At 41.0% G+C, this 22,654-nt stretch overlaps 1 protein-coding gene across 2 annotated transcripts in view; it reads right to left on the reverse strand.

Moving 5' to 3' along the window:
• The window catches only part of fmn1 (formin 1), a 386,619-nt gene that overhangs the window by 333,289 nt on the left and 30,676 nt on the right, over positions 1-22,654 (reverse strand). For both annotated transcript variants that reach the window (XM_063050990.1, XM_063051000.1), the window contains exon 2: positions 17,129-17,256. In XM_063050990.1, coding sequence (XP_062907060.1) covers positions 17,129-17,256 — 128 coding nt within the window. The remainder of the gene's footprint in view (positions 1-17,128; positions 17,257-22,654) is intronic.

Below are 22,654 nucleotides of genomic sequence, written 5' to 3' on the forward strand. Positions count from 1 at the left end.
CATTCCAAGTGGTCTTAACAGGGTTTTATAGAGCTGCAACATTGTCTCTCAGCTCTTGAACATAATCCTTGACTAATAAAGGCCAATTCACCATACACCACCTTAACCACCCTCAACTTGTGCAGCAGCTTTCAGGGATATATGGACATGCACTCCAATATCCCTTTATTCATCCACACTGCGAACCTTGTAATCAGCCTTCAATTCGACCTTCCTAAGTGTATCTCTTTACACTCTTCCAGATTGAACTCCATCTGCCACTTCTTAACCCAGTTCCAACTCGTATCAATGTTCCTTTGTCACCTATGACAATTTTTATACTATCTACAACACCAACAAATGTGTTCTCAGCAGACTTGTTAACCCACCTTTACACTTCCTCATCTAAGTCACTTATAAAAGTCACAATGAGCAGGGATCCCAGACCAGACCTAAATGACACCACTAGTCATTGACTTCCAGGTAGAGTATGCTCCACCTACTACTACCCTCTGCCTTCTGTGGGCAAGCCAATTCCAAATCCCTGCAGCCATGTTTCCCTGGATCCCGTGCCTCCTGACATTCTGAAAAAGCCTATCAAGGGAACCTTGTTGAATGTCACATACTCCACATCACCCCTTCATCAATGTATTCTGTCACTTCCTCAAAGAATTCAATCAGGCTCATGAGGCATGACCAGCCCCTCACAAAGCCATGCTGACCATCTCAAATGCTTGTGAATCCTAGCTTCAAGAATCCTCTTCAATAGTTTGTCCATCACGGGTATAAGATTCACAGGTCTATAATTCAGAAGATTATTTCTATTACATTCTTGAAGAAAAAAAGTAACATTTATCATCTTCCAATCTGTGGCCCGTGAGGATACATTGATCATTGTCAATAGAGAAGTGACCTTTGCCATTGCTTCCCATCATAACCTGGGACATATCCTGTCATGCCTTGGGAACTTACCCATCCTAATCTTTTTCAGCACATCCTCTTCCTTAAGTTCAAGATGTTTTAGCATATTAGCTTGTTCTACACTGACCTCACATTTGCATAGGTCCCCCTGACTGGTGAATACTGAAGCAAAGCATTCATTAAGGATGCTCCTACCTCCTCTAAGTCCAAGCACATTTCCTCTTTTATCCCTGATCAGTCCTACCCTCTCTCAAGACATCCTCCTGTTCCTCACATACATCTAGAATGCCTCGAGAACTTCCTTAATTCTACTTGCCTTCTCATGTTGCCTCTAGCTCTCCCAAGTAAATCCTTAAGCTCTTTCCTGGCTACCTTATAATTCTCCATAGCCCTGTCTGATCCTTAGTTCCTAAACCTTAACTTTGCTTCCTTCTTCCTTTTAACTAGATAACCCACTTCTCTTGTCAACCATGACAATCCTTTCCCAACCTCAATAGGACAGATCTATACAGAACCCCTCGAAAATGCTTCCTATACAACCTTGTATTTATGTTGTAGAATTCCCTGAGAACATCTATTTTCAATTTACATTCCAAAATTCCTGCCCAATGGCATCATAATTTGCTGTCCCCCCGTTAAATACTTTCCCATATCATCTGCTCCTATCCCTGTCCAAGGTTATGCTCAATGTCAGGGAGTTTTGATCACTATCTCTGAAATTCTGACCCACTAAGAGATCTTTCATCTGACTAGGTTCATTGCATAGTACTAGATTCAGTACGGCATCTCCTCTTGTTGGTCTGTCTGCCTGTTGAGTCAAGAATCCTTCCTGGACCTACCTAATAAATTCTGCTTCATTTAAAAAGTTGCACTAAGTAAATGCCAATCAATATTAGGGAAGTTGAAGTCACTTGTGACAATAAACCTATTACTCTTGCACATTTTCAAAATCTGCCTCCCGATCCATTCCTCAGTATCCCTGCTGCTACTGGATGGTCTACAGAATACTCCCAATACAGTGATTGCCCTCTTCCAGTTTCTGACTCAGCGGATAATCTCTCCCTTTCCACAGCAGCAAAACAATCCCTGATTATCAATGTCTCTCCCCACCTCTTTCAACTCCCTTCCTGGCCTTTTTGAAACGGGCTTCAAGTTTTTAGGTTAAAAGGTCTCCATAATACCATGGGCTGCAGGGCTTGTATGTTCTAAATCCCGGAATACAGTATCCAGTAGCCATTCCTGTCTTTATAAATGACATAGTGTTGTAGTTCCATGTATTGTTTCATGCTCCATGTTCATCACCACTGTTCCTGATACTTCTTGCATTAGATACAGTTAAGCACATCCAACTTACTGCATTTATGTCCTATCCACTGCCTATCCTTCCTCATAGTCTCTCTACAGTAGAGTCTACACACTGCCTCTAACTGTACACCAACTGATCTATCATTTGACCTATCACTCTGGTTTCCATAACACTGCCAAACTAGTTTAAAGCCTAGTTACACTGTTTTTTTTTTGGTCTAGCTCAAGGAGAACAACTGAATTCTTTCCCAAACAGTGTTGGCACAAGCACATTTCAGAAGGACAAGGGTGTGGATCTTATCCCTATGGCAGTCATCTCAAGGGCAGTATGCAAGGCTATTGAAACCCAAGCTGTGTCTGAATCTGGGATGGGCCTCTCTCCACCAAACAGGATCAAGCTTTGTGCTTGTTTGAAAAGATTGCCAATGGACTTTAACAGTTTACTTGGGGACAATTCAATAGGAACCACATTACTGAGGGCATTCCTTTGCCTAATTTGTAGACCTTTGCCTAATTGTCTTGTGGTCAAAAGTATTTTTCTGCACAAAGTCTTCCATCAGAAACATTCTGGCTGGAATGTTCAGGAAAAATATGGCCAGACCCATTTGTTGCACCATTGAGGACAGATAGAACTCTGACATACAATAGTGTTTAGTGTTTGAATGCCCACAGCATGTATAACTTGATACATAAAAGGTAGGCAGAAGAAAGAGGGCAAAAATAGGTGATTTTTTCCCTCCACTTTCTTTGGATATTTGCACATTACATCTCTGCAAATGTTCAATAAAAATAAAATGAAGCTTCAAAGACTGTTGCACCATAGGTGCAAAGCATGGGCCACATCTGCACTACACACAGCATCTGACCGGAATTACCAGGTTGTTAACCACAACTGAGTTTGGACACCACTTCCAGTATCCCAATTTTTGCCTCACCTTGGCTATATAGTTTATCCATTTCCCCAACTCCACTCAAGCATATTCCTACTGCCTTAAGGTAATTCTACTTGATAATAGAGGGGATTGAATATGGTCTACCGTTGTTAGAACTTATCCTCAGAGGCCAGCTGAGGATATTGACAATTCCTCAACTACACTCTGCGGGCAGCCCAGTAATGGGAGGAAGTAAATGATGCAGCATTTGTCAATTAATAAGCCTCAGCTGGACATATGCAGAACTCCAAGATTCACTTAAGTTTCAATGGCCTAAACTCAGCAGTTCCAGGCAAAACCAGCGAACTCCACCAATAAGGTTTAATCCACTGAAAATTTCACACAGAAAACCAAGTCAAAAGAAATAATTGTTAAAAACGAACTTCTGAAATACTCCAAAGAGCAAACTGAAGGTTGAGGCATTGATAGGAGAATAACAAAGTGTCTGAATGACAATAAATGGTAAAAATAATTTTAAGTTGTTAGAGAAACAGGGCATTTTGAAGTAAAGTTTAATGTTCTGAGGGAATTGTACTCCACACATATTTTCTCAGTTTTGCAGCAAGTCTGATAAGCAACAAGTAGCACAATTTTAAAAAAATGAGATCAACATGGCATGCCATTATCAATATAGCTCCCAACTAAATGAAGCTATCAACAACTCTTCTGGTACCAGAGGAAGCATTACTCTGTGGAGGCACAAGTAATTACTCACAGCAACTTCTGGATATCCATGTTCGATTACATTTGCATGGAATTCACAGACTTATAGTCAGACTTCTTCCATTAAAACAGCAAGGCCTGACACTCCACAGATTCTGTCTCAATAGGTTTCATCATTCTGTATACTTGATTCTAAAAATGATTATTTGTTGTTTACTACAAAAAAAAAGACACTACATTCTACAAAAACAGTTTTATATGTTGACAGTGGTGAAAAATTAAACAGAAAAAGATAAAGCATTGGTGATATCACCATTTTAGAACTGAATGTTTGCCAGGGAAGCTGAGTCACTGGGCAATGTCAACAGAAACAGAAATTACAGAAGACTATTATTTCAATGAACAATAAATAATAGCATTGTGGAGTTTAATTTATTTGAAATCAGTAAAGTTATTTTATAACAAAACATCTGAATGTCCAACATTCAAGATACAATAAAAGTTAAAAAAAAATGCAAGGAACTATAAATGCAAATTTATTTTGATTCAGTGCAGCAGTGTGAGCAATAGCTTTGTTATGTGCAGGCTCCACGAAAACACAAAGGCCAAGAATTTTATCTCAACTGCTCTTAACAATGCATATCAATTTTGTGCAGTGAAGATCACATCTTACAAATCTAATAGGGTTTCTGTTTGAAGAGATAACCAAGAATATTGATGAAGGCAGCACGGTAGATGTTGCTAACATGGACAAAGTCCTGCATTCTAATCTGGTCCAGGAAATTAAGGAACAAGGGATGTGCAGCATGTTGCCAAAATGGATCCAAAAGTGACGTGCTGACAGGAGACAGAGGGTAATGGTAGATCGGCATTTTTTTTTTGAAAACTTAGATATGTAGATGGTCTGATTAGCAAGTTTGCAGATGACATAATTTTATGAAGTAATGGAGAGTCAAGGACATAAATCAGTTGGAAAGCTGGGCACAGCAGCAGCAGATGTAACTTAAGAGTAAGGTAGTGTATTTTTAGAGACCAAACTCTGGCAGGACAAACAGAGTAAATGGCATGAATCTTAGGAGTGTTCACATATGGAGAGACTTTGGGGTACAAGTTGACAGTTACCCTGAAAGCGGTGACACAAGAAGATAAGGCAGCGAAGGTGGCATTTAGTATTTACAGGACAAAGTCATTGAGTGTAAGAGTTAGGATGTCATCTTGCAGCTGTAAAAATATTGGTTAGATTGTAGTTGGAGTACTGTGTACAATTCTCTCTCCCTATAACATTCTTCGTATAGTCTAAGAATGCAAGTAATTATTGGACTATACAAAGAATGTTGTAGGGAGTGAGAATGCAGAAGAGATTCATCAAGATGCTAGCTGGAATGGAAAATCCTTACTTCTAAGGAGAAATTGGATTGGCTGGGTATATTTTCATTGGAATGTGGGAGGCTGAAGAGGTGACCTTATAGAAATTTTTAAAACTGTGAGAGTTATTGATCACATAAATAGTCAAGGTCTTTTTCCTCAGAGCAAGGTAATCTATAACCAGAGAACATCGGTTTAAGGTGATTGGGCCAAGGAGTAAAATTTATTCCATACAGAGCATGATGGTTATCTGGAACAAGGAGACAGAGCAAGTGGTAGGGATAGATACAATTACAACATTTAAAAAGATATTTGAGTCACTTGGTATTCAGGCTGAAGTAGTAAATTGAATTCAGCATTGGCTTAGTGGAAGAAAACAGCATGGTAATAGATAGTTGTTGTTCTAACTGGAGGCCTGTGACTAGATGTGCTGCAGGTGTCAGTGCTGTGTTCATTATTGTTTATCATCTATATTAATGACTTGGATGATAATATGGTAAACTGGATCAGCAAATTTGTGGGTTACACCAAAATTGGGGGTGTAGTGAACGGGAGGCACTGATAACAGAAGTTGTGATGTTGTGCCAAAGTTGTACAAGACATAGGCAAGATTGAATATGTGCAGTTCTGTTCACCTACCTACAGGAAAGATATCAATAAGCTTGAAGGAGTACAGAAAAAAATTCTGTACTATATTCTGCTTTACTCGTATCAATCAGTGTAGTACTTCATTAAGAGATTAAGAAGCCACGGAGCACAAATTTCTTTTAATGGTGAAGAGGATGGGATGGCAATATATAGATTTTCATAAGGATAGCAGGTGTTTACACAACTATATGGTTGGGCAAATCTGAGAGGTTCCTGATTAATTGAGGAAATTCCAAGGTGCAGACTTGAGCATAAGATCATAAAACATTGCACCTGCCAAATTTATGATGAGTAAGAAGATAACCCTGGTAACTGCTGAAGTGGTAAACTATACAAAATGTTAGAACAATCCCAGACTGGTCACAATGGACATCACAGCAGTTGATGAAAAATTGACGAGATCTTCCATTCATACATTATGCAGAAGGAATTTTTTGTTTTTATGTAAATAACACCATTAAATTAGGACTCTAGGTTGGTGCTGCAGCCTGGTGTGTCGTGGGAGTACACGGAAGATCAGAAGCAGCAAGCTGGCTGCTGGCTGTGTACCCAGAGACCAGAGTTCTTTGGGCACAGAGCTCGGAAAAAAGTGACGCAACAGACTTTTAACATCATAAATCAGCAAGTTGCTTGTTATGTCTCCCCTCTCACAGTGAAATGGAGACACTTCTTTTTCCCTTATTAGGGAGAGAGAGAGCCTGTGGTATGTCAAATTACTGGGTGAACGAGTATTCTTTAGAGTACTGCAAGTCTGTGTCTTTATTGATTCTTTGCTGCACACTTGAGTACTCGGTGGAGGGCACTGATGCTTTCTTTGCTGGTGGGGGAGGAGGGAATGTTGCTTTGCTGCTGCTTATGCGTGGGTGGGGGGAGCTGGGGGGGCTATGCGATTCTAACATTTAACTGTCATTCATTCTTTGGGGCACTCCTCTGTTTTTGTGGATGGTTGCGAAGAAAAAGAATTTCAGGATGTATATTGTATACATTTCTCTGACATTAAATGTCCCTTTGAAACCATTGAAATAGACATAGGGCCAAAATATTTGCAAAAGAGGGATTATGCAAAAATAAGAAAGCAATCCTGTGAATAGAAATAAAGCCTGGTCCTTTTACAATATTGGCAGACTTCTGACTGTTCTTGGGGCAGTTGATATCCCATTTAAGTCAACTTTCATTTTTTAAAATTCCAGAATCAGAAGCGCAGTGTTAAAACAGTAACAATGCAAAGTATCTGGAGCAAGGCAGACAAACTTCCAAAAATGTTGATGAGCTCTGCTGACATAATCAAAAACTAAATTCTGTAACAGAGAAAAAAATACTCTTCATGTGTAGGAATTGTTTAAAAATGTGCATATTCAATTCCGTTATCTACATTTTTGAGACAGTTTTCTGTGTTCAAGTATGGTTTGCTTCTCCTCTGCTTTTGACTGCTCCTAACCATAGATCAAATTCTCATTTTCATCTTAGATGCTCCTATCCCACTGAATGACCATGAACTAGAAATTCCCGGGTGTTAGTGAAGGTCTGGTAGTTTTTCAAAAGTGGTTTGTCTACTGAGGCCATATGGGTGGAGCTGAGAAACAGGAAAGGTATGACCACATTAATGGGTTGTATTATAGACCATCCAATAGTCAGCGAGAATTGGAGGAGCAAATCTGCAGTGAGATAGCAGACAACTGCAGGAAACATAAAGTTGTGATAGTAGGGGATTTTAATTTTCCACATATTCATTGGGACTCAGATACTATTAAAGGTCTAGATGGGATAGAGTTTGTAAAACGTGTTCAGGAAAGTTTTCTAAATCAAGATGTAGAGGTACCAACTAGAGAGGATGCAATATTAGATCTCCTATTAGGAAATGAGTTAGGACAGGTGACGGAAGTGTATGTAGGGGAACACCTTGGTTCCAGTGATCATAACACCATTAGTTTCAACTTGATCTTGGATAAAGATAGATCTGGTCCTTGGGTTGAGGTTCTAAACTGGAAAAAGGCCAAATTTGAAGAAATGAGAAAGGATCTAAAAAGCGTGGATTGGGACAGGTTGTTCTCTGGCAAGGATGTGAGTGGTAAGTGGGAGGCATTCAAAGCAGAAATTTTGAGAGTGCAGAGTTTGTATGTTCCTGTCAGGATTAAAGGCAAAGTGAATAAGAATAAGGAACCTTGGTTCTCAAGGGATATTGGAACTCTGATAAAGAAGAAGAGAGAGTTGTATGACATTTATAGGAAACGGAGCAAATAAGGTGCTTGAGGAGTATAATAAGTGCAAAAAAATACTTAAGAAAGAAATCAGCAGGGCTAAAGGAAGACATGAGGCTGCTTTGGCAGTCAAGGTGAAGGATAATCCAAAGAGCTTCTACAGGTATATTAAGAGCAAAAGGATAATAAGGGATAAAATTGATCCTCTTGAATATCAGAGTGGTCATCTATGTACGGAACCAAAAGAAATGGGGGAGATCCTAAATGTTTTTTTTGCGTCTGTATTTACTAAGCAAACTGGCATGGAGTCAATGGAAATAAGGCAAACAAGTGAGGTCATAGAACCTATACAGGTTGAAGAGGAGGAGGTGCTTAGTATCTTGAGGCAAATCAGAGTAGATAAATCTCCAGGACTGACAGGGTATTCCCTCGGATCTTGAAGAAGACTAGTGTTGAAATTGCAGGGGCCCTGGCAAATATATTTAAAATGTCGGTATCTACGGTTGAGGTACTGGAGGATTGGAGGATAGCTCGTGTTGTTCTGTTGTTTAAAAAAGGCTCTAAAAGTAATCCAGGAAATTATAGGCCGGTAAGTTTGATGTCGGTAGTAGGTAAATTATTGGAAGGAGTACTAAGAGATAGGATCTACAAGTATTTGGATGGACAGGGACTTATTAGGGAGAGACAACATGGCTTTGTGCGTGGTAGGTCATGTTTAACAAATCTATTAGAGTTTTTCGAGGAAGTTACCAGGGAAGTGGATGGAGGGAAGGCAGTGGATGTTGTCTACATGGACTTCAGTAAGGCCTTTGACAAGGTCCCGCATGGGAGATTAGTTAGGAAAATTCAGTTGCTAGGTATACATGGAGAGGTGGTAAATTGGATTAGACAATGGCTCAATGGAAGAAGCCAGAGAGTGGTAGTAGAGAATTGCTTCTCTGAGTGGAGGCCTGTGGTGTGCCACAGGGATCAGTACTGGGTCCATTGTTATTTGTCATCTATATCAATGAGCTGGATGGTAATGTGGTAAGTTGGATCAGCAAATTTGCTGATGATACAAAGATTGGAGGTGTAGTGGACAGTGAGGAAGGTTTTCAAAGCTTGCAGGGGGATTTGGACCAGGTGGAAAAATGGGTTGAAAAATGGCGGATGGAGTTTAATACAAACAAGTGTGAGGTATTGCACTTTGGAAGGACAAACTAAAGTAGAACATACAAGGTAAATGGTAGGGCACTGAGGAGTGCAGTAGAACAGAGGGATCTGGGAATACAGATACAAAATTCCCTAAAGGTGGCGTCACAGGTATATAGCGTCGTAAAGAGAGCTTTTGGTACATTGGCCTTTGTAAATCAAAGTATTGAGTATAAGATTTGGAATGTTATGGAGAGGTTGTATAAGACATTGGTGAGGCAGAATCTGGAGTATTGTGTTCAGTTTTGGTCACCAAATTACAGGAAGGATATTAATAAGGTTGAAAGAGTGCAGAGAAGCTTTACGAGAATGTTGCCGGGACTTGAGAAACTCAGTTACAGAGAAAGGTTGAATAGGTTAGGACTTTATTCCCTGGAGCGTAGAAGAATGTGGGGAGGTTTGATAGAGGTATATAAAATTATGATGCGCATAGATAGAGTAAATGCAAGCAGGCTTTTTCCCATGTGGCTAGGGGAGAAAAAAACCAGAGGACATGTGTTAAGGGTGGAGGGGAAACGTTTAAAGGCAACATTGGGGGGGCTTCTTCACACAAAGAGTGGTGGGAGTGTGGAATGAGCTGCCAGACGAAGTGGTAAATGCGGGCTCACTTTTAACATTTAAGAAAAAAATTGGACAGGTACATGGATGAAAGGTGTATGGAAGGATATGGTCCAGGTGCAGGTCAGTGGGACTAGGTAGTAAAATGGTTCAGCACAGCCAAGAAGGGCCAAAAGGCCTGTTTCTGTGCTGTAGTTTCTATGGTTCTATGGTTTAAAATGCATCCCTGAATCTTTTCCACTAGGTAATGCTTCTCAGGATAGAATACAGTGCCTGTTTCAGAAGTCTGGTGGTTGGGCTTGTGAATACCTGGTCTGCCCAATGGAATGACTAACTGCAAAGAGAGGCTCAATGTTTCGGCTGACAGCCTGGAAGAGGACACTGATGTTGGTTCACTTATCCCTCTACTGACACCAGTCTTCAAGGAGATTGGCTGTGTAATTATGATCACGGCTTGCATACTGCCATGAAGAAGACATAACAAGGAGAAGTGTTCTTCTGGGTAGACAAATTTGAGAATAGTGGAGGCAAACATTATACATGGAGTTAAAGATGGTACCAGCTCAAAAAATGATCATGTGCAATGGTTGGTGTTGCTCCTTGCCTTTCCCTTGGAGATCATATCCACTTGCATCTGGATGTTCAGCATCTGCACTGCAATTTGGTAAGTAGCCCTTTTAGCCTTTGAGGAGATGGGGGCACTGGCATTTACTTTCCATGCTGCAGATAACTCTACAGCTTTCACACTTTTCTCCTTTCCTTGAGATCCTCTGCAATATTGTCCACACCCCAGACATACACTATGAGACCGAATTCATGACTGAACAGCCCAATTTTAGAACTTCAGCAGGGCTACAGTCAGCTTCCAAGACTGTTGTTGTTTTACACCTTGTTTGAATGTGGTCTGTTCTACTTCCTGTCAATTGGCAATAACATCAAAGCCAAGCTAAATAGTCAATATGGTTTAGTGTCAGGGTGGGTGGTGGTGGTGCTTATGTCAAAGACAGATTCCCAGTTGATGCTTGCCTGCCTCCCCTCCTTAACAGAGTTCATCATATACTGTATGTTTGGAACGTGTTGAAGAACCCAAACATGTCAAGACTGCCAGTGAGTTGCGGAGCCTCTGTTCTCTCTGATCAGCAGTTGTTCTTTAGGTAGCAGGTTTTCTGCTGGACCCTTATCTTCAGGCGCCTGCAGAGCCACTTCTTCTCCTTTGAAGCATGGTTCACCTTCCATTTCAGGAATGCGTTCCATCTACGCTTCACACCGACACCTTGATACAGCAGCCAAGAGTTCCTTCATAGATGTTAATTTTGTTGGATTTCATGCAGCCAGTCACGTTCTGGGTATTCTTTGACTGTCATTGGCCAAGAGTCAGTTTGTCAGTGGACTTTATTCAAGAAGAGCTAATATTTGTTTGTCCTTGAGAACTCTGAAGTTGATTGATCTTACCACAATCATTCTACTGGCACTGCCAATTTGAAATAGCCAGTTTGAGCCTGGGTGATATGGAACACTTTCTGGTGCATTGCTCAGACAATCTACTTGGTTCCAGCGCTTGAACTGGAACTGTAGCCAGTTGGTGGTGTTCTTGTCCCTCAGATGAAACATGTTCATTTTGGGATGATCTTGCTCCAAAAATTTACTCAGGAAGACAATCCTGTTGCAGTGTGCCTTTTTTACTCCTTCTTTGTAGGTACTCCGTAAGAGATATACGTTTGTTTTATCCCCACCCTGACTCTGAAATCACCCAGAGGATCAGTTTGTTCCCTACTGCATCCTAGTGTACCAGGTCCCAAATTTGATTTGCTGAAGTGCACGTTGCCTGTGCATGGGTTCTTTTAACATGGGCTGGGAGTAAGGGCTGGCAGGTGGGCTTACTGATGTTTTTAATCTCTCCCTCTCCCAGTGTAGAGAGCCCCCCTGCTTCAAATTATCCATCACAGTCCCTGTACCAAAAAGGACCAAGGTAACATGCCTGAATGACTGGCATCCTGTAGCACTCACCTCAATAATAAGCAAACGCTTTGACAGGCTGCTCAAGGATTACCTCTGCAGCTTGCTACCACCCAAACTAGACCGCCTACCAACACAACCGATCGACAGACGACGCAATAGCCACTGCCCTATATACCATCCTTACACATCTAGAGAAGAAGTTCACTTATGCTGTTCTTTGACTACAGTTCAGCATTCAGGCTCAGGCTCGACAAGAAGCTCAGAGACCTCAGCCTTCACCCTGCCTTGTGCAGCTGGATCTTGGACTTCCTGTCAGATTGCTGGCAGGTGGTAAGAGTGGGCTCCCTCACCTCCACCTCTCTGACTCTCAATACAGGAGCCCCTCAGGGCTGTGTACTAAGTCCCCCCCCACTTTTACTCCCTGTATACCCATGACTGTGTCGCTACCTGCAGCTCTAATCTGCTTATTAAATTTGTCAATGACACTACATTGATTGGCTTTATCTCAAACAATAACGAGGTGGCCTACAAGAAAGAAATCAACTCTCTGACAGTGGTGTGAAGAAAACAACCTCTCCCTCAATGTCGAAAAAACAAAGGAGCTGGTTGTGGATTACAGGGGGAATGGAGATTGGCTAACCCTTATTGACCAATGGATCTGGGGTTGAGAGGGTAAACAACTTCAAGTGCCTCGGCATTCACATCACTGAGGACCTCACGTGGTCTATACATGGTTGAAGAAGTTTGGTATGGGCCCCCAATTCCCAAGAACTTTCTACAGGGGCACAATTAAGAGCACCCTGACTGGCTGCATCACTGCCTGGTATGGGAACTGTACCTCCCTTAATCACAGGACTCTGCAGAGAGTGGTGTGGACAGCCCAGCGCATCTGCAGTTGTGACCTTCCCATGATTCAGGACATTTACAAAGACAGGTGTGTAAAAAGTGCCCGTAGGATCATTGAGAACCCAAGTCACCCCAACCACAATCTATTCCAGCTATTACCATCTGGGAAGCGGTACCACAACATAAAAGACAGGATCAATAGGCTTCAGGACGGCTTCTTCCACCAGGCCATCAGACTGATTAATTCAAACTGATTTGAGTGTATTCTATCTTACATTGACTGTTCTATTTATTATAAATTATTATAAATTACTAAGATTGCATATTGCATATTTAGATGGAGACATAACAAAGATTTTTACTCATTTATGTGAAGGAAGTAAGAAATAAAGTCAATTCTATACTAACAAAACAAATAGCAGCAATGTTCTGCTAAATGGGTAATCAATTCTCACAGAATCATGTAGATGCCAGCTTTGGAACTGTTATGACCCATGTTCTCAACCTCTGTACAAGCAACACACCTGCCTAACAAACCCAACGTGGCCATTCTGTCACAATACATGTTGTAATCTATTATTTTCTACTTTCACGTCCAGCCATGCATGCCAAGTTCCATAAGATACATAAATTATGCAATAGATATTTTATTCTCTGACCACAAAGCTATCTGACGAGTTTCAAGAGCTAAATTCCTCAGCTCTGCCAGGAATTTGGACAGTTAATTTTGGATACTTATAATGAATCTGTTATCTTTGCAGCATTTGAAACATTAACTGGAGTGAATTATCACCGTGAGCACAAGCACAAAATTAATAAGACAGCTGATTAACTACAATCAGTTTCTTCATTCAACAGTCAAGTGAAAATTCAGTATAGACAGGAATAAAAAACAAATCAGTCTTTGAACCATAGGACATCAACTGACAATCATTACAAAATCCATCTTTCATTTCTGTATGTTTAATACTGCCACTTTGGTTCTACATCCTCGGTTCTTTGTTTTAGAGTGTCCAAACTCCATTGCTGACTATTGGATCAGATCTACCATGTAGTAGTGAATCAGCAAAAAGATTCAAGATACATCAAACAAAACAGCTCATTTTTCTGAGTACTTCTCAGCAACCACAAAGCAAGTGGACTTACTGCTCTCACCATGTTCCCATTACCCGAGTAGAGCTGCTACCCCATAGCCCCCATCAATTGGATTCAATCCTTATGTTCTATGTATGGAGTCTTAATGTTCTGCCTGTGACTACAAGGGCATTATGTGGGTGCTCTGGTTTCCTCTCATATGCCAAATTTTGCAGAATTGAAGTTTAATTGGCCACTGTAAGCTGGCCCAAGTGTATAGATAAGTGACAGAATATGAAGGGATCTGATGGAATGTGGGGAAAAGAAAATGGGATTAATTTAGTTGGGTGCATGATGGTCAAGGAGTCAAAGCTTATTAGGTCAAAGGGTCTCTTGCCATCAACACAACTCTATGATTCTATAATGATTTATTTTTCCCTAAGTACTTGTCTAATTCCCCTTTGAATGGTCATGATTGGTGCGAATAAAAAGCATTCATTCCCTCCCCCCCGGAAGCTTTCATGTTTTATTGTTTTACAACAGCGGATTTAATTTGGCTTTTTTGACACTGATCAACAGAAAAAGACTCTTCCGCGTCAACGTGAAATTAAATCTCTACAAAGTGATTTAAATTAATTACAAATATAAATCACAAAATAATTGATTGTATAAGTATCACCCTCTTTAATATGACACACCAAATCATCACTGGTGCAGCAAATTGGTTTTAGAATTCACGTAACTATTTAAATGGTAATCACCATGTGCAGTCAAGATGTTTCAATAGATTGTAGTAAAAATGCACCTGTATCCGGAAGGTCCAACTGCTGGTGAGTAAAGTGCCCTGGCAAAAACGACACCATGAAGACAAAAGAACACTCCAAGCAAATCCACAAAAAGCTTATTGAAAAGCACAAGTCAAGAGATGGATACAAGAAAGTTTCCAAGTCACTGAATATCCCTTGGAGTATTGTTAAGTCAATTATCAAGAAATGAAAAAAAATGGCTCGGCTATAAATTGGCCCAGAGCAGGCTGTCCTCAAAAACTGAGTGACCTTGCAAGAAGGGGACCATAGAGGAAGGCCACTACTCTGGAGGAGTTACAAGCTTCAGTGGCTGAGATGGGAGTGACTGTGCACACAACAACTGTTAGCTGGGTACTTTATACCAGTCTCAGCTTAATGGGAGAGTGGCAAAGAGAAAGCCACTGTTGAAAAAAAAACTCAAATGCTAGAGTTTGCCAGAATGCATGAGGGAGACTCTGAAGTTAGCTGGAAGAAGGTTCTATGCTCTGATGAAACCAAAATTGAACTTCCTGGCCATCAGACTAAATGCTGTGTTTGGCATAAGCCAAACACTGCACATCATTAAAAACACAGCATCCCTACCATGAAGCATGGTGGTGGCTGCATCATGCTGTGGGGATGCTTCACTGCAGTAGGCCCTGGAAGACTTTTGAAAGTGGATGGTAGAATGAATTCAGCAAAATATAGGGAAATCATGGAGGAAAACCTAATACAGTCCGCAGGAGAACTGCGACTTGGGAGAAGATTTGTTTTCCAGAAAGACAATGATCCCAAGCATTAAGCTAAAGCTAAAAACAACGAAGTTAATGTCCTGGAGTGGCCAACTCAGAGTCCAGACCTTAATGCAATTGAGAATTTGTGGCTGGATTTGAAAAGGGCTGTTCATTCATGATCCCCATGCAATCTGACAGAGCTTGAGCGATTTTGTAAAGAAAAATGGGGAAAAAGCTGATAGAAGCCTATCCACACAGACTCAAGGCTGTAATTGCTGCCAAATATGCATCTACTAAATACTGATTTGAAGGGAGTGAGTACTTATGCAATCAATTATTTTGTGTTTTATATTAGAGATCTGTTTTCACTTTAACATGAGAGTCTCTTTTTCTGTTGATTGTGTCAAAAAAAATTTTAATCCATTGTGATTCAACATTGTAAAACAATAAAACATGAAAACTCTTTATATATAGTGCCTGTGGTACTTTTTACAGGCACTATATATAAAGAGTAAAAGAGAGGTAAGATATTGGTCCGCTGGAAGATGACACTGGAGAGGTAGAAATGGGGGGCGGGGAACAAAGAAATGGCGAATGACTAAGTATTTTGCTTCATTTTTCACTGTGGAAGACACCAGCAGTATGCCAGCAATTTGAGAGTGTCAGGGGCAGAGCTGAATGTAGTTGCTGTAACTAAGCAGAAGGTGCTTGCAAAGCTGAAAGGTCTGAATGTAGATAAGTCACCTGGACCAGATGGACTAGATCCCAGGGTACAAAGAGGTGGCTGAAGAGAATGTGGAGGCATTAATAATGACCTTTCAAGAATCACTAGATCGTGGAGGATTTCCTAATCTCGTGGAATAAAACATCTTTCCTCAAAAGGGGGCAGGGGGGAGTCTGCTTGGCAGCTGAGGTTTGTGGCTATGAAGCAAACTCATTTTCTTGGGCCTCCTCCACAGTGGTTGTTGGAGTTGACGCTGGGACTGCAGGAAGTCTCCAACAATTGACTCTGCTCAATTGTTGGATGGGGAGAAACTGCAGTGTCCAGATGTGCAAAGCTGATAGAGACCTATCCACACAGACTCAAGGCTGTAATTGCTGCCAAAGGTGCATTTACTAAAAAAGGGGGTGAATACTTATTCAATCAATTAATTTGTTGTATATTTGTATTTAATTTAGATCACTTTGTAGAGATCTGTTTTCACTTTGACACGGACGAGCCTTTTTCTGTTGATCAGTATCAAAAAAAGCCAAATTAAATCCATTATGATTCAATATTGTAAATCAATGAAACAAGAAAACTTCCAAGGGGGATGAGTACTTTTTACAGACACTGTATGTCTCCAGCTGTCTCGTAATGCTTTCCAGGTCTTCTAAACCACTTTGCAACCATATTGGTATTAAAAGACGTTCCATATGGTTGTCAAATTGTACCCTCTAGTTCCCCAAAAATGGTTGGATTTAATTTCCTGTTCATGCCACTGATCAAAAAGTGAGTTTTAAAAAAATATTTTGAAATCTAATCATCAGCAATTGTCAGTGTCAAATACAACAGTACTTTCAAAAAAGTAAAAACATCAATTTAACATAAGCAATTAGAGATACTTAATTATTTTAATTTACAGCAATGAAAAATATCAGTTACGGAAGCCAAAGGTATCATATTCAAGATCTAGTCAAACTTTTGCAGCTTGTAAATTTAAAATATATGGTTTGTTCTTACATTTCTGAACCTGAGAATGAAAAACACATGGTTCTAAAGGCTGGAAAATAGAAAGAACACATCCAACACTGACTTTACAGATACAAGCAAAATAAGACTGAGATAATGACTGTGCAAATGGCTTACATTTTTTATACAAATACAACACTTTTCTTATTCAAAGAATTGAGCAATGTTCCTGCTTTATGAAACCCCAGAATTCCATCATCTATAATTTAAGCATCAATAACTTAACGTCTTGACTTACCTTAAACTCCATATATTTAAATGACTGAGAATTGGCATAGATTTCTTCTCCATCCATAAGAAATAGTTTAAGGCCCAAAGATATTGGTCTGCAGTTTTCTGAAATCCTCTCAGCAAATGATCCATTTTCTGGAAAGGCAGTACATAACTCCATTAAAAATGCGCTTCTTGTAAAAAATTAATAAAATATTTAATGTAATCTGCTGTAAACTAGGAACCTTTTTTGTTTTGAACATGCTTGTGAAATGTTGGTAACATTGGCAAAGCAGTAGTGACTGTGCAAACCTGGTTGTCCTGAACACATTTACAGGCAGTCATGGTATAAAACTGCACAAACAAGATTGGGATGAGATGGTGAGCACCCTTTCCTGAAGGATAAGGGAACTGGTTGAGTATTTTCAATAATCCAGGGTAATTATCAATAACATAACAGATGCATCGAACAATTTATTATGATTCACTGTGAATTAAGAAATGCTATTCCCATAATCACAACCACTAGGCTATTGCGATTCCTGATTTTAATTGACTAGCAGATGTATACATATCAATTGTGATATATAGATATCATAAATAGTTTGAGCCTTTTTCAATAAACAATACGTGGTTACTTTATTTTCTGTTGCCTTTCGGCCAGCTTGAACCAGCCTGGCCATTGTCTCTGATCTCTCTCTTTAACCAGGTGTTTTTGCCCACAGAACTGCCGCTCATTGGATTTTTCTTTTGTTTTTTCTCACCATTCTCTGTAAACACTAAAACTGTTATGTGTGAAAATCCCAGGAGATCAGCCAGTATGGCATCAACAATCATTCCACAGTCAAAGTCACTCAGATCACATTTCTTCCTCATTTTGATGTTTGATCCGAACAACTGAACCTCTTGACCATGTCTGCATGCTTTTACGCATTGAGTTGCCTCCACATGATTGGCTGATTAGGTATTTGCATTCACAAAATAATCTGCAGATGCTGGGGTCAAAGCAACACTCACAACACGCTGGAGGAACTCAGCAGGTCAGGCAGCATCTGTGGAAAAGATCGGTCGACGTTTCGGGCCGGAACCCCTTGTCAGGACTGTAGGGGGAAGGGGCAGAGGCCCTATAAAGAAGGTGGGGGGAGGGTGGAAAGGAGAAGGCTGGTATGATTAGGCTAAATTCAGGTTGGAGGAGCAACACCTCATATACCGTCTAGGTAGTCTCCAGCCCCTTGGTATGAACATAGAATTCTCCAACTTCCGGTAATTCCCTCCCCCTCCCTTCCCCTATCCCTATCCCTAGGTCACTCTGCCCCTCCCCCAGCTGCCTATCACCTCCCTCATGGTTCCACCTCCTTCTACTACCCAAGGTGTTTTCCCCTATTCCTTCTTCACCTTTCCTGCCTATCACCTCCCTGCCTCCCTTCCCCCACCCCTTTATCTTTCCCCTTACTGGTTTTTCACCTGGCATCTACCAGCCTTCTCCTTCCCACCCTCCCCCCACCTTCTTTATAGGGCCTCTGCCCCTTCCCCCTACAGTCCTGACGAAGGGTTCCGGCCCAAAACGTTGACTCATTGTTTCCACGGATGCTGCCCGACCTGCTGAGTTCCTCCAGCATGTTGTGAGTGTAGGTATTTGCATTAATGAGCAGGTGTACAATCTACCTAATAAAGTGGACACTGAGTGCATAAACAACCATTCAAATAGCCTGCATTCAGCCCCTTTGCAACCTTAGTATGTCATGGAAAAATCATTCCTGGAGAAGTCAAACTCTTTTGGTTAAAATTCCCAGTAGATTTGTTACCTTATACAGGGGCAAAATCATCTTGCCTATGCAGATACATTTTGAAGGAGAATAAAACTCTCACAAATCTTATTACTACAATTTACAATCAACCATAAGAGATGTTGTTAATTGTCAATGAAGCCTCCTCAGAAAGTAAGCTATCAACATGCGAAGGTTCTCAGTCATCCAGGCCATTGCATATTAAGCAGTAGTAAATTAAGGCAACTGGACTTGCTGTGTTTTCTAGAAGAAGTTTCGCCATACCTTCTGTTCAGAGATCTGTGCAGTTCGCATTGCAATTGGATAGCATATACAATATTGCTCTGAGACAAAATGACCAGTTCACAAACGGATAGCCCAACATAGGAGGGCTAATACTTCAGGTCAACTCGGCTGTGTATCTACACCTAAAAGGCAAGGGACACTCCTTTGATAATAACAATATGCAAATTTTGGACAGAGAGGACAAGCGGTTTGAAAGAGGGGTTAAAGAAGGCATCTTTGTCAAACTGGAAAACTCATCCCTAAACAGAGGGGGTGGGATACAACACCACCTATCTGCTACCTACAATGTGTCTCCACAACAGTTCGCACCTCCATTCATGCAAAGATAAGACTAATAGCCTCTCAAACACGAGGAATTCTGCAGATGCTGGAAATTCAAGCAACACACATCAAAGTTGCTGGTGAACGCAGCAGGCCAGGCAGCATCTCTAGGAAGAGGTACAGTCGATGTTTCAGCTAATGCCCCACCTCCCCCTCGTACCCCATCTGCCATCTACACACACACACACACTCCTTCCCTCACTCTCCTAAAAAAGGAGAGATGGAGACATGACCAAGAATCTGCAGGCCTGATCATCAATAAAAATAAATGCAACCGGTGATGATAATAGAGGAAGTCTACCTCTGATGTTTGTGCTGCAGAGATCACAATTCAATTTTAAAGTCATATAGGAACTGATAATGCACTGTGCTGTTTAGCATTATTAGCAAAAGAGTTAGACATCAGGAGTAATTTTAATCACATCGAAGATAACCCAAACAATTAGAGCATAAAATATATTCTGATTCATAGTATGTTTTTAGGGAAATCCAAATACTTTTATCCTATATGTGAAGGGAGCAAATACTGTCAAGACAATTTTAAAGAATAGTACATATCTCTGGAAGCACCAGATAAACTGCAGATGCCAGAAATCTGGAGCAACACACACAAAATGCTAGAGAAACTCTAGGTCTAAGCAGCATCTAAGGAGGGAAATAAACCGTCACCATTTAGGGCTGTGATACTTCATCAGGACTGGGACCATCGATGCTGCCTGACCCACTGAGTTCCTCCAGCATTTTGTGTGTGTTGCTATACATCTCTGGAAGCTATGAATCTATGAAGCTTTATAGTTGTAACAAGCAATTTACTACATTTTTATAAGTTTCATACCAAAAGAGGCATTGATAACTGAGTCATGAATCTAGCAGCAGATGAAATTGATCTAATTGAATTGTTGCAGGATGTTAGCCAATGAATGTAACTTACTTGAATGTTTATACACAATAAAATAAATCAACAAAAGAAAGAACTTTGCTCTCCAAAAACAAATCACTAATAGTTTAATCCATATATGAGCATTTCCATAATTCTCATATAGAAGCCAAATAAAATTTCATCCCATGTTTCAAATAACATCTGCATTATATCTTCAGTGGGCCAGAAAGTACACACAAAGTATTTCATCAATGTCTAGTTCACTGTTTTTTTCTCCTCGAGGTGCTCAAGATTTAAGTAAAAAGAATTTAATGATGAGATGATGATAATGAGGCCTTCCTTGGTCTGGGTTGACCAGGGATGTTACGTCATAGCTGTCTAGATATGCAAGCCAGTGCAGTATAATATGGAGAGCAAGTTGTTGTCCATATAGCAAGCTCCCCCTCTCCACACTTCTGATGAACCCAAACAAGCAGCTGAGACTGATACAGTTTGGCACCAGCAGTGTCGCAGCATTGAACTCAACGTAGGACTGCCTACGCCCACCTTGACAAGCCAGCGAGCACTGTGAGGGCCATGCTTTTTGACTTCTCCAGTGCGTCAACACCATCCGCCCTGCTCTGCTGGGGGAGAAGCTGACAGCAATGCATGTGGTTGCTTCCCTGGTATCATGGATTCTTAATTACCTGACTGGCAGACCACAGTACATGTGCTTGCAACACTGTGTGTCTGACAGAGTGATCAGCAGCACTGGGGCTCCACAGGGGACTGTCTTGTCTCCCTTTCTCTTCACCATTTACACCTCGGACTTCAACTACTGCACAGAGTCTTGTCATCTTCAGAAGTTTTTGGATGACTCTGCCATAGCTGGATGCATCAGCAAGGGAGATGAGGCTGAGTACAGGGCTACGGTAGGAAACTTTGTCACATCGTGTGAGCAGAATTATCTGCAGCTTAATGTGAAAAAGACTAAGGAGCTGGTGGTAGATCTGAGGAGAGCTAAGGTACTGGTGACCCCTGTTTCCATCCAGTGGGTCAGTGTGGACTTGGTGGAGGATTACAAATACCTGGGGATACGAATTGACAATAAACTGGACTGGTCAAAGAACACAGAGGCTGTCTACAAGAAGGGTCAGAGCCGTCTCTATTTCCTGAGGAGACTGAGGTCCTTTAACATCTGCCGGACGATGCTGAGGATGTTCTACGAGTCTGTGGTGGCCAGTGCCATCATGTTTGCTGTTGTGTGCTGGGGCAGCAGGCTGAGGGTAGCAGACACCAACAGAACCAACAAACTCATCCATAACGCCAGTGATGTTGTGGGGATGGAACTGGACTCTCTGATGGTGGTGTCTGAAAAGAGGATGCAGTCTAAGTTGCATGCCATCTTGGATAATGTCTCCCATCCACTACATAATGTACTGGGTGGGCACAAGGAGTACATTCAGCCAGAGACTCATTCCACTGAGATGCAACACTGAGCGTCATAGGAAGTCATTCCTACCTGTGGCCATCAAACTTTACAACTCCTCCCTTGGAGGATCAGACACCCTGAGCCAATAGGCTGGTCCTAGACTTATTTCATAATTTACTGGCATAATTTACATACTACCATTTAACTATTTATGGCTCTATTACTATTTATTATTTATGGTGCAACAACGAAAACCAATTTCCCCCGGGATAAAGTATGGCAAATTAAATGCAAGCTACTGTTGCAGTTTGATGAAGTCTTTGAATTCCAATGTTTTACCAATATTCTTGTAAAAGAAAACTTCCCCATACAATAAAGTATGACTATGACTATGACTTTAGGGACTCCAGCTCCAGTTTTTCCTTTGGCGTTTACTCTTGATGTCTTCCCCACGAGTGGGTATGGCCGCAAGGCAGTTGAGGTTTATGATCAGAGTTTTCCTTCTCCAAGGTAAGCTGCAACCACAGCTAACGAGTTCCATCTGCCCAATGTGACTGGTTTTAAGGCACCAGTAGCCTACCTTTGCCCCTTCTCCTGTCAGTAGAAACGGTTCCACTGGGATTAGCAGCTAAGCCACACGTGAAGGCCAGGATCTGGACTTGGTTATCAAAGGTTATTTGAGTCGCATGCTATTGAGATAATTTCATAGGTAGTGGGAGCTTGTCCCCACTACCACTTCCAGCTCTAACAAACTTAAGGAAGCTTGTCGGTTTTAAACATCAGATTCTGCTTTTGCCTGATAGGAGAGTGGTTACAAAAATATCCTTATTTTAAAGGCATTCCCCGGCAATAGTGAAAGTACAAACCAAA

The sequence above is a fragment of the Mobula hypostoma genome, chromosome 1 (genome assembly GCF_963921235.1).
Source record: "Mobula hypostoma chromosome 1, sMobHyp1.1, whole genome shotgun sequence".
NCBI classification, from domain to species: Eukaryota; Metazoa; Chordata; class Chondrichthyes; order Myliobatiformes; family Myliobatidae; genus Mobula; species Mobula hypostoma.